The following is a 13,604-nucleotide window of genomic DNA, read 5'->3' as shown; positions in this document are numbered from 1 at the left end:
TTACTTAAGATGTTAGAGCTGAATTCCAAACACATTCTCTGCCAAAACCTCTGTGCTATGCTAAGGAACCCCAAATCCTCCAAAGTCAAGTGGAGCCAGGTTGGAGAACAGCCCTCCATTTGCTCCATGCCCAGCTCCCTCCTCCCAACCTCCTACATCTCCCCTCAAACCTCCCCCCAACACCAGCTCCCCATCATCCCTCTCTCACCAGGTCCATTCTTAAGGTCCTGCCCCTGAAATGTGCAGGTCCCTTTTGCAAGGAGGGCCCTCTTCTCTGAGATCCAGACAGAAGCCATGCAGCTTTCCCCAACTTTTCTGCCATCAGAAGTTGCGTGCTTTGTTTCCAGAACATTGGCTTAAAACTCTCCATGTGTTTAGAGATCTGTTTCAGAAGCCCAGCTGCCATAGGGCCTCTCCATAGGACCCTGGTACATAACAGACACGTTACTGAGAGAAGGAGTGCATGGAGCGAAAACCAAGTGTCCTCAGACTTCAGCTGGGGCTTGCATCTCAAAGTGTTCTCTGGCTGTATCCCCGGTTTTGTTGTTGTTCATTTGCTCAACTGTGTCCCTATGGACTGCAGCATGACAGGCCTCCCTGTCCTGAAGGAAACAGTGAACTACCTCCCAGACTTTGCTCAAACTAATGTCCATTGAATTGGTGATGCCATTCAACCATACCATCCCTTGTCACCCCCTTCTCCTCCTGCCCTCAATCCTTCCCAGCATTAGGGTCTTTTTCAGCGAGCTGGCTCTTTGCATGAGGTGGCAAAAGTATTGGAGCTTTGGCCTTAGCATCAGTCCTTCCAATGAATATTCAGTGTTGACTTCCTTTATGATTGACTGATTTGATCTTCTTGCTGTCTAAGAGACTCTCAAGAGTCTTCTCCAGCACCACTCTTCGAAAGCATCAATTCTTCAGCACTCAGCTTTCTTTATGGTTCAACTCTCACATCTGTACATGACTACTGGAAAAACCATAGCTTTGATTATACAGACCTTTGTTGGCAAAGTGATGTCTCTGCTCTTTAATACACTGTCTAGGTTTGTCATAGCTTTTCTTCCAAGGAGCAAGCATCTTTTAATTTCATGGCTGCAGTCACCATCTGCAGTGATTTTGGAGCCCAAGAAAATAAAGTCTGTCACTGCTTCCATTGTTTCCCCATCTATTTGCCATGAAGTGATAGGAGCAGATGTCAAGATCTTTGTTTTCTGAATGCTGAGTTTCAAGCCAGCATTTTCCCTGGTTTAGAAGCTGGTATCAGAATCTCAACCCAAAGAACTAGACCAAACCTTCTGGCATCTGCCATCCAGAGCTTGGAGACCTGCCCTCCTTTCACGGCGCTCATGAGATGCCTCTGTGTAGGGACCCACTGGCTTGCTGAGGTGCCCTGACCCTGACAAGGGACACGGGCCAACAACCTGGAAGCACCAGCTACCAGTTCAGAGGACGTTTCCAGGAAAGGTCAACAGAAGCTGCTCTGGCAGCCAGGCCCACAGAGTTCTCCTGGACTCTCAACTTTGCCTTCTTTCTAATCACATAAGACCTAAACTTTGACAAGTTTTCTCCTCTTGGGAGCACTTCCACAGCCTCATCATCATTTGTCTGGTGCTCCAGGCCAATGTGAAGCACTGTTGATCCCTTACGGGACCCTTAGCCACAAGTTCTGAGGGAACACGTGGGTGAAGCCAGGCAAAGCTCTGAAATGCCAGAGCTGCTTACATTCCAAAAGTCTCAGGCTAAAAGATTTCTCCTGCTATTACAGTTTGAGGTGCTCGCAGCTAGGAGGTGGGGAGAGGCTAGTGACAGCCTGGCACCGTTCAGGGCCCCATGTGACAGGTGAGTCCAGCCCCCAGACGGCCAAGGTCCAGCAAGGAGGCAGTGATGGTGAAAATGAAGAGGCTCTCCCGTGACAGAAAGCACGGCATGTGGTGTCCTCGATGGTGCTGGTTTCCATAACCAAACATTAGGAACAGTCGTCAGGAGGCCAATAGCAAAATCTCACAAAAAAGCCAAGTGGCTCCTGCCATGGGGTCAGCAAAGGCCTGTCTTCAGACATTCCTTATGTCCAAAGGCATTCCTTACAGGCATCCTCTGAGGACAGCAACTCACAGGAGGTTCCTCTCCTTACTGGAAACTCTGCACCATCCTTCAGGACTCTGTCAGCTTTATCCCTTATTCTCTCCTGAGCTACAGTCTTACAGATGCTGGACAGCTCTTTCAAGTTCCTCCAGTAGAGCTGGAAGATGGATAAGGAAGCAGGCTGTCTTGAAAGTTAGGACTCAGCTGACACAATGTGAATATGGAAGATTCCAGGCAGCAGAAACCTTATAGCAAGATCTGCTGATTCTCTGATTAAGACAGGCAGCCTCAATCCATTTCAGACATTGGTGGAGGAGCTGCTGAAGGATGAAGCTGCTGTGCAGTCCAGCTTCCCAAAGAATAACTCTTCTTTCCCAGCCACAAGCCTGAGGAGACGGGGATGAGCTTTCTGCAAACTCTGTGAGCAGAAGCACTTGAAACAAAGCCAGCCCAAACATACCTGCTTTCTTGATAGGCCACCAGGAGACCACGACCTCCGGTGGAGGCGGCGTCACCTTGGCTGTGACAGACTGACTGGGCAGAGCCCTGGGGAAGGGGGGAGCACCCGAGACCTGGAAGAGTCGTGACCTACCAAAAGTACCACAGCCTCTGTATCGAGAGGGCCCGCACACAGCATCTGGAGCCACAGCAGTCCTCGTAGGGGCGGCATCTGTGGGAGAGAGGGCACAGGCTGTCAGCTTCCCGCAGGAGAAGGGCTGGGCCAACTGGGGGGTCCAGGCAGATCTCAGGGTGAAGGACACAACTGCCACCGCCGCATTTTATGAAACTAGCAGAGCTGTGGCGGCCCAAACAGAAGGCACTGAGAGGGGACAGTGTCATCCAAAGCATCTGTTTGCTACACATCCCCGTGGGCAGAATCACAGTGGTTTCCTTCTGCGGAGGCCCTGTGACTGGATGAGGAAAGACCTGCGTGAAACCAGAGGGGAGCATCGCAGGCTGCAGGCGCTGGGCAGTGCTGTCCATGTCAGAAGACAGGCACCTGCATCAACAAGGCCAGCGAGCTTAAGTGCAGAGGTGATGAAGCGGGACAAGTTCTGCGGTTTAGTCCTGGTCTTGTCACTTAGCAGCTGCAAGACTGCTAGCAAGTTACTCAACATCTATGAGCCTCAGTTTCCCCGTAAGCAAAAGGCGAGGGAGGGCAGGGCCTCCTGACAGCACTGCCTTGAGTCTGAAGGCCTCACCCTCACCTAAACTGCTGACGAGGGCCACGGCTGCTCACACCTGTCCTGCCCCCTCGATGCCGCACTCATGTTGCTCAGTGCCCTTCCTCTCTGAGCAAGGCCCTCACTCTCCAAGGACAGGCCCAGTGCAGGGCCAAGGTTCCCAGGGGTCAGCCTGGACTCCTCCAACATCCCCACTCTTCCCCAGCCCAGCTTTCTTTAAGAAAAGAGAGAAGCTATGAAAGCTTCTGCATTTGGGCTTTTACAGACACACTTTCAGCAACTTCAGTCCAAGTGGTAGTGGGTTGGGTGTGTGTTGAGGGGTAAGGCTGTTTCTCAATAATATTAAATGATCACAGAATTAGGATCTATCAAGTTCCTGCCAATTTTCTTCTTAAAAAAAAAGAGTAGTTGGGAGAAATACACAATTTGATCCAAGACTTTGGACACTGAATTTTCAGGTAATTCCAGTACAAATTGATTTGTTTTATGTAGAAGAACATGTAGAAAATAGCTCCCTATAAAATATTAGCTAAGATGGAGCATTATGAGTTATAATGGAACTCCACACATCTGAGCTCTAGTGCTGCTTCTCCCTGTCTGGCTCCTGGGGCCTCGAGCTCTTTAAACACTCAGCACCCAATCACTGCTATATCCTTTGTCATTTCGAGGACAAACTGGGCAGAGAGACCCCCACCAAACCACTGCCATCTCACACACACCCATATGCCCATTCCTCCTATAGTCCACGAACATGAACTTTTGTCTACTGGCTGAAATTCTTGATTTTGATGGGATGCTCCTATATGCTGGAGCATAAGCTAAAATCTGCCTAGCTTGTTTTACGCAACCAACAGCTAGTAGAGCACCAAAATGTGTGCTAAAAAGCACGACCAGTTCTCACAACCCAAGCATCCGCAACAGTCACCGAGCTGCCACTCTGAACTCAGCCTGTGCTGCATCTGGGGGGAGCCATAAAACCCTAACAGAGAGACATGCAGAAGCTTTCTTTCTAGAAGGAGGGGACAAACAACAGGCACGAAAAACATGAATGGGGTTAGATGGCAGTAAGTTCCACACGGTGAGAACTAAAGTAGAAGCCGGCAGGTTGAAAGCAGTGGGGAAGGAGTGGTGGGTGATACAACGTCAAACCAGGTACTCAAGGATGACTCAGTGACAGGCTGACATCTGAACACAGACCAGGCAGACATCCAGCCTGGCTGCGAACCGCACAAGGGCCTCAGGGCTCGGAGAGGATCCTGGCCCCAGGGCTGCCAGCCCTCCAGCTGCAGTGTGGAGAGGAGGCTGAGCAGAGCGTGGAAGACAAAAGGGAACGCGGGGGCAGGGCAGCCAGGGACCAGGCCAGCGTTGCACCGGCCCTGCACGGACAGCATCATCTGCTGACACCACACACAGCGCCATCCAGTGACTCCTTGGGTGTGTGTGTGTGTGTGGTGTGTGTGTGGTGTGTGTGTGTGTCCATCATCTGCTGACACCACACACAGTGCCATCCACAGTGACTCCTTGGGGGTGTGTGTGTGTGTGTGTGTGTGTGTGTGTGTGTGTGTGTGTCCATCATCTGATGACACCACACACAGTACCATCCAGTGACTCCTTGGGTGTGTGTGTGTGTGTGTGTAGGGTGGCGCACTCAAGGGAGATAAAGGGCTTCTGCCTTCCAGAGTATGTGGAGTTCAGACAACTAATAGTAAACACAGAGATGGGACTGTTTCTGACCACAAATTTGCAAAGACAAGAGTCCTGAGCAACTAAGTTAGATCCGAAGATAAATGTGATGATGTGGTAGAGAGAGTTCAAAGACAGCCCCAAGATGCCGCCCCCCCCTAGAGTGCACGGACTGCATGACCTCCTCCCCTGAGTGTGGCAGGTCCTGTGACTATGATGGGATGGTCACTCCCATGATTATGAAACATTACATAAGGTGGTATGTTATATAAGACAGCAGTAGCAGACCAGGGGGCCCTCTGTGGCTTTGAAAAAGAGAGCTAGGACTAAGGGTGGTCTCCAAGAGCTGAATGCGACCCCCAGCCGACCAGCAAGGAAACTGGGACTTCAGTCCTACAATATGAACCCTGTCAACAACTGAATGAATTTACAAGAGGACCCAAGCTCCCAAGAGAGCACAACCCAGCCACCCCTTGGTTTCAGCTTTGTGATACCCAGAGCAAAGGACACACCAATGCTGCGTCCAGACTTGTGATCTATAGGAACTGTAAGACAATAAGCACAAATGGTTTCAATCTGCGCCCTCAGCAGTGACTTACGACTGAGCAAGAGAACTTACACAAACGAGAACAAAGGTTATACGCTTTGGTCATGTCTTACACTCGAGATGCCAGGTCTGTACTTCACAACTGTCTTATTTAACATGCAAGTTAAATATTATCAACTCCATGTTTGAAATAAGCTCAGGTAACAAGGTGCTGGGGATGTCACACCTCCTCTCAGCCCAGGCCACTGTCTGCTGAAGCCAAGAAAGGATTTGGCAAATATTTCAGGAAGGTGTTTTGCACAGACACTGCCTCTGCAGTGACACTGAGCCTTTTGTCACCAAAGGGCTACCTTCTTGGATGCCCCTTGATTTTCCTACTCCTCTGCTTGGACCAAGTCATCACCACGATGGTGTGTCGTGATCATGCTCATGAACAGTGACTGTGTAAGACTCCACAACCATTTACTCATGCAAATAAACCAACTGGAAAGGCCTGAGAGGCAAGGCAGTGGCAGGATGCCTAAGAAAGTAAAAGGGGTTGAGAAGGTATAGAGGGGAAGGCGAAGTTTAATATGGCACAGATTAAGGCTGAAAGTTTCCCAAAGAGCAAACCAAGCCCAGAAGAAACAGGAGGCAAAGGTGGAAATTCAGCAGATGGTAACAGACAAGGTGAAGGAAGCAGACTCCTTGGGCAAGTGGCGGGAGATCCCTGTGATGGAGTTACAAACAGAAATTCAGCAACCACTCTTTAATAATACCTGAGGGGGTGCGTGCTTTAATGTGGAACTGCATATTGACCAAAGTGCCTGTACCATTCCATGCCAAGAACTCTCTACAATCAGCAGATAATGTAATCATAGAGACAGAACTAACACAGGAAGATGAGACACTGGGTAAAAGTGAAGTGCTGATTTGGAAAGAACTACCAAAGTTCCCACAATATGATACAACAGAACAGTGTTTTCAGATATTGTGACCCACTAGTGGATTACGAAATCAAGTTATTGGGTTGTAACATCATGTATTTTACAAAGGTAAAGCTCAATTTTTTAAAAATCAGAGGGCATCCCACAAAAGGAATGCTTTGTGAAACTTAGGTTATGGTCACATACAGCCGCATAGATACACACATTGCTTCAAACCTACTGTTGTGGAAGCCCCAGGTCAAAAGTGAACAGGTTTGTTTCTGTTGTGTCCAGAAGGGATTCTTTCATCCTCCTGGTAGGTGCTGGGCAGCTGCAGGCCCAAGTCTCCTGACTAGGAGATCACTTCCTGCTGTTAATGGTGCTGGGCTAAGTCTGGTCCCCTATGACGTCTGTCTGGGTGACACTGACGCTGCTCCTAATTCAACTTGATGTCCTGAAATGATCACATTCTAGAACTCCCGTGGAGAGTTCTGTCAGGTCGAGATACCCCTGCTCATCTGCCTACTATGGACAACCTCTGAATGAGGGTGGGAGGTGGCTGCCCAGGATGGAGGACACAGACAGCAGACACCTGCAGCTTAGGAGCAGGGAGACTGTGATCTTCCAAGCTCAGAACACCTTCTTTCCCACTGTTCTACCACCTTAACCATCAAGATGTTTCCCGCAGAATTAGCTTGACTCCTGACTGTAACTAGAGCTGCCCAGCTCTGGGCACAGTGAGGGCTGAAGGGTAACCTGTCTGGTGACCGTGACTTGGTACAAAGGAGGAAAGCAGATATGAGAATAAAAATTTAGGAGGGAAAAAGATGGCGGAGGAGTAGGTGGACGTGGAGTACATCTCTCTCCACGGATACATCAGGAACACACCTTCAGACACAGAAGTGCATGCAGAACACCAGCGGAGAGTGGACAGGAGGACCTGACCCGTGGAAAAGAATATATAGAACCACTCAAAACTCGGAGGGACGAAGGAACTAGGGGGACAAACAGGACTGTTAGTAGGACTGGACCTGCCCACAGTGGGTAGGGGAATTGAAGCAGGGGGTCCGATCCCTACAGTGGGGCAACTGTCTGAGTCACAGGAGAAACATTTAAGGTTGAGGGTGAAACAGCTGATCTGTGGCAGCCTAAATGGAATGAGAATCAGACAGTCCTTGCTGCAGCCATACATACCCTGGACAGGAATGCTGATCTCCTGGAAGTGCAGCGCTGGGAGCTGGAGTTTAGGGAATGTGGAGCAATCCCAGGGCAAGGCCTGCTGTTGACTGCAGACAGATGGATCAAGGGGATGCGAGGAAGGAGATCGTGGTGGGAAATGCTGGTGGAGGAAGGCCAGGCAGCCATGAAAGCAAGGCAATACTGCTGAGTCACACCATAGTCTCTCTCTTCCCACAGGCCAGCATCAGCAGCTGAACAATAGAGAGGCTGGCCCATCAAATGCCTGATGCACTGAATCAGACTAGGATACCAGCCAGCGTGCTTCTTTCAGTGACGGATGCCCTGAACTCCAGAGTAGGACCCCACCCAGGCTGCCCCTTTAACTGCCTGACGCACCCAAGCAACAGAGAAGGACCTCTAAGTGCCTGAAGGGGCGGAGCTATGGAGACAGACTGGCCACGGAGGCCTTCTGATCGCCAGCTACAAGAGGCTCAAAAAAAGACTGACAGGGCCATGACTCCTGCAGCGGAGGCAGTCTGTGTCCCTGCACACTTGGCGCCGCCAGGGTCCCTGCAAGCCAAGCAGCTGCACCACCTCCACGCCTGGCCCTCACTGGGGCAGACCCTAGTCCTCCAGGGCAGCCTCAGGAGCAAACCCCAATGGTCGACTCTCATGGAGAGGTGGAAATAAAACCACAATTGAAACCCAGGGGCAGTGTGGCTAAGGAAGAAGACCCAAAAGACCATCTGTACAAGCTGCAGATTAAAACCACGTGATCAACTAAGCAGACCCTGCGTCCATGGAATAGATAAAAGGCCATTGAGAGCTCCCACAAAAGAAAACGCTCTAGCTCTGATAGCTGTGGACACTGGAGGCAAGAACACACAGGAGCAGGACCAGATTCGAATCTGAGCTGCCCCCACAGCAGGTCCAGAGACCAGCACAGAGTTGGAGGGCATCCTAGGGAGGTGAGTGAGGGAAAGGACTCTGAGAGCAGTGACTCAAGAAAAACATTTATTATTCTTATTTTGACTTGTTCTGTAGATGCTGTTGGATTTTTTCCTCCTTTTTCCCTCCTCTGTTGTAGTTGTCAATTTTATTGGCAAGAAATCCAACTAAGCTTTTGAGCTTTTTTTCTCAGTCATATTTTTTATTGTTGTCATAAACCTCTGCCGCTTAGTTGGGCTTTTGCAGTTCTGTGGAGTTTCCTCTTTTCTTTTCTTTTAATTTTTTAAACCTATTATTATTTTTTCTACATTTATTTCTTTGTTTGCTTTCCCTACTGTTCTTTTCCCCTTGAAGTTAATCTTTAACATACATAAGTCTTCTTTATCTACCTCTAACTCTGCATACCTATTCTTTCTTTACTTTCTCTGCTTTCCTGTCAACATATTTGCTAGTTTTATTTTCATTGCTTTATCCCCCAATTGACACCTTGCTTTAGTTTTCTATTTCAGTTTGTGCTTTAATTAGTTTTGTTCTGGTAGATATAATTTTTTGTTTCTTTTGTTCACTGGGTCAATCTACTGTACTTTATTTTTGTTGGACTGTTTTGATTTTGCTTGTGGGTGTATATGTATATGTGTATATTCAGTCACATTTTCTAATGTTGTTATAAACCTCTGCCTCTACACTGGGCTTTTGCAGTTCTGTGGAGTTTTACTTTTTTCTTTATTCTTTTGGTTTTTTTCTTTTCTCTTAGAATTTTAATTTTTTAAAATCTACTGTATTTTTCTACATTTATTCTTTTGTTTGCCTTTCCTACTGTTCTTTTCCAGTTTCAGTTAATCTTTAATGTATATAAATCTTCTTCATCTACCTCTGTTTAACTTTACATATCTATTTTTTTTTCCTTTCTTTATTTTCTTTCCTCTCAACATATTTGTTAGTTTTGTTTTCATTGCTTTATTCCCAACTTGGCACCTTGCTTTAGTTTTGTTTTCCAGTTTGTGCTTAAGTTAGTTTTTTTCTTAACTGGTCAACGTAATGTTTCATTTCCTTTGTTCGCCAGGTCAGTCTACTGTACTTTATTTCTGTTGGACTGCTTTCACTTTGCTCATGGGTGTATATGTATATTCCATTATTTTAATTATTATTTGCCTGATTTTGTAACTGCTGTTTGTCTGGGGTTCATTTTTGCTTTCTCATTTTGGGGTATTTGCTTTAACCTCACTTAATGCCATAACAAACCACTTGTGAAATCTTCGTTCCTGACCAGAGATCAAGCTCTGAGCCTTTGGAGTGGGAGCACTGACTCCAAGACCGTAAACTACCAGAGAACTAACCTCAGTCGCTCAGTCGTGTCCGACTCTTTGTGACCCCATGAATCGCAGCACACCAGGCCTCCCTGTCCATTACCAACTCCCAGAGTTTACCCAAACTCATGTCCATCGAGTTGGTGATGCCATCCAGCCATCTCATTCTCTGTCGTCCCCTTCTCCTCCTGCCCCCAACCCCTCCCAGCATCAGCATCTTTTCCAGTGAGTCAATTCTTTGCATGAGGTGGCCAATGTATTGGAGTTTCAGCTTCAGCATCAGTCCTTCCAATGAATATTCAGGACTGATCTCTTTAGGATGGACTGGTTGGATCTCCTTGCAGTCCAAGGGACTCTCAAGAGTCTTCTCCAACACCACAGTTCAAAAGCATCAATTCTTTGGCACTCAGCTTTCTTCACAGTCCAACTCTCACATCCATACATGACCACTGGAAAAACCATAGCCTTGACTAGATGGACCTTTGTTGGCAAAGTAATGTCTTTGCTTTTTAATATGCTATCTAGGTTGGTCATAACTTTCCTCCCAAGGAGTAAGCGTCTTTTAATTTCATGGCTGCAATCACCATTAGCAGTGATTTTGGAGCCCCCCCAAAATAGTCTGACACTGATTCCATTGTTTCCCCATCTATTTGCCATGAAGTGATGGGACCAGATGCCATGATCTTAGTTTTCTGAATGTTGAGCTTTAAGCCAACTTTTTCGCTCTCCTCTTTCACTTTCATCAAGAGGCTTTTTAGTTCCTCTTCACTTTCTGCCATAAGGGTGGTGTCATCTGCATATCTGAGGTTATTGATATTTCTCCCGGCAATCTTGATTCCAGTTTGTGCTTCTTCCAGCCCAGCATTTCTTCAGCCCAGCGTACTCTGCATATAAGTTACATAAGCAGGGTGACAATATACAGCCTTGACGTACTCCTTTTCCTATTTGGAACCAGTCTGTTGTTCCATGTCTAGTTTTTACATCAATAATTACTTTAAATGTAAATGGATTAAATGCTTCAACCCAAAGACACAGACTGGCTGAATGGATACAAAAACAAGACCCATATATGTGTTGTCTAAAGAAACCCATTCCAGACCTCAAGACACATATAGACTGAAAGTGAGAGGATGGAAAAATTCCATGCAAATGGGAAGCAAAAGAAAGCTGGAGTAGCAATCCTCATATCAGCAAAAGTAGGCCTTAATGTAAAGAAGATTACAAGACATAAGGAAAGACACTACATAATGATCACGGGATCAATTCATGAGGAAGATGTAACAATTGTAAATATCTATGCACCCAACATAGGAGCACCTCAATACAGAAGACAAACAGTAACAGACATAAAAGGAGAAATTGACAGTAACACAATAATAGTAGGAGACTTTAACACCTCACTCACACCAAGGACAGATCATCAAAATAGAAAATTAATAAGGAAACACAAGTCTTAAATGATGAGTTGGATCTCCTTGATATCTTCAGGACATTCTATCCAAATAAGGAAGAATACACCTTCTTCTCATGGAAGAAGCACACATGGAACATTCTCCAGGATAGATCACGTCTTGGTTCTCAAGTCAAATCTCAGTAAATTTAAGGAAATTAAAATCACAATCAAGCATCTTCTCTGACCATAATGCTGTGAGACTAGATATCAATTACAAGAAAAAAAAGACTATAAGAAACACTACACATGGAGACTAAGCAACACGTTTCTGAATAATCAAAATGTTACTGAAGAAATCAAAAGGGAAATAAAAAAATTTCTAGAAAAATATGCCAATGAAAACATGATAACTCAACACCTATCGGATGCAGCAAGAGCAGTTTTAAGAGGGAACTTTATAGCAGCACAATCCTACTTCAAAAAACAAGAAAAACATTAAAACAGACAACCTAAGTTTACACCTAAAACAACTGGAAAAAGAAGAATAACAAAACCCCAAAATTAGCAGTAGAAAAGAAATCATGAAGATTTGAGCAGAAATAAGTGAAAAAGAAATGAAAGAAACAATAGTAAATATTAATACAACTAAAAGCCAGTTCTTTGAGAAGATAAAATTGACACACCTTTAGCCAGACTCATCAAAAAAAGAGAGAGAAGAATCAAGTCAACAAAATTAGAATTGAAAAAGGAGAAGTTACAATAGACAGTGCAGAAATACAAAGGAGTATAAGAGACTATTATGAACAACTATATGGCAATAAAACAGATAACCTGGAAGAAATGGACAGATTCTTAGAAAAGTTCAATCTTCCAAGACTGAACCAGGAAGAAACAGAAATTATGAACAAACCAATTACAAGCATTGAAATTGAAACTGTGATCAAAAATCTCCAAAGAAACAAAAGACTAGGACCAGATGACTTCACAGGAGAATTCTATCAAACATTCAGAGAAGAGCTAATGCCTATCCTTCTAAAATTCTTCCAAAAAATTGCAGAGGAAGGAGCACTTCCAAATTTGTTCCATGAGACCACCGTCACTCTGATACCAAAAGCAGACAAAGACAACAGAGAAAAAGAAAACTACAGGCCAATATCACTGATGAACATAGATGCAAAAGTCCTCAACAAAATTTTAGCAAATAGAATTCAGTAACACATCAAAAAGCTCATACACCATGATCAAGTTGGGCTTATTCCAGGAATGCAATGATTCTTCAATATACACAAATCAATCAATGTGATACATCATATTAACAAATTGAAAGATAAAAACCATATGATGATCTCAATAGATGCAGAAAAAGCCTTTGACAAAATTCAGCACCTATTTATGCTTAAAATTCTTCAAAAAATGGGCATAGAAGGAACCTACCTCAACACAGTAAAGACCCTATATGATAAGCCTACAGAAAACATTATTGTCAATGATGAAAAACTGAAAGCATTCCCCCTGAGATCAGGAACAAGACAAGGGTGTCCACTTTCACCACTAATATTCAATATAGCTTGGGAAGTCCTAGCTACAGCAATCAGAGAAGAAAAAGAAATAAAAGGAATCCAAATAGGAAAAGAAGCAAAGCTCTCACTGTTTGCAGATGACGTGATACTGTACACAGAAAACCCTAAAGATAGTATCAGAAAATTACTAGAGCTAATCAGTGAATTTAGCAAAGTTGCAGGATACAAAATCAATACACAGAAATCACTTGCATTTCTATATACTAACAATGAAAAATCAGAAAGAGAAATTAAGGGATCAATCTCATTCACCATTGCAACAAAAATAATTAAATATCTAGGGATAAACTTACCTAAGGAGACAAAAGAATTGTACACAGAAAATTATAAGACAATAAAGAAGGAAATCAAAGACAACATAAACAAATGGAGAGATATTCCATGTTTCTGGGTAGGAAGAATCAATATTGTCAAAACGAGTATACTACCAAATGCAATCTACAGATTTAATGCAATCCCTATCAAATTACCAATGGCATTTTTCACAGAACTAGAACAGAAAATGTCATGATTCATATGGAAACACAAAAGACCCCGGATAGCCAAAGCAGTCTTGAGAAAGAAGAATGGAGCTGGAGGAATCAATCTTCCTGACTTCAGATTATACTACAAAGCTATGGTCATCAAGACAGTAATGTACTGGCACAAAAACAGAAATATAGACCAATGGAACAAGATAGAAAACCCAGAGATAAACCCATGAACCCATGGGTACCTTATTTTTGACAAAGGAGGCAAGGATATACAATGGGGCAAAGACAGCCATTTCAATAAATGGTGCTGGGACAACTGGACA

The 13,604-nt window shown here is 45.0% G+C and overlaps 1 protein-coding gene across 2 annotated transcripts in view; it reads right to left on the bottom strand.

Annotated features, from left to right (window-relative positions):
- Positions 1-13,604, bottom strand: part of VOPP1 (VOPP1 WW domain binding protein) — a 146,569-nt gene that overhangs the window by 25,780 nt on the left and 107,185 nt on the right. For both annotated transcript variants that reach the window (XM_043442414.1, XM_043442416.1), the window contains exon 3: positions 2,675-2,752. In XM_043442414.1, coding sequence (XP_043298349.1) covers positions 2,675-2,752 — 78 coding nt within the window. The remainder of the gene's footprint in view (positions 1-2,674; positions 2,753-13,604) is intronic.

This window comes from Cervus canadensis, chromosome 22 (genome assembly GCF_019320065.1).
Source record: "Cervus canadensis isolate Bull #8, Minnesota chromosome 22, ASM1932006v1, whole genome shotgun sequence".
NCBI classification, from domain to species: Eukaryota; Metazoa; Chordata; class Mammalia; order Artiodactyla; family Cervidae; genus Cervus; species Cervus canadensis.
The sequence above is the reverse complement of the archived record's forward strand: the minus strand, read 5'-3'. Positions and strand labels throughout refer to the sequence as shown.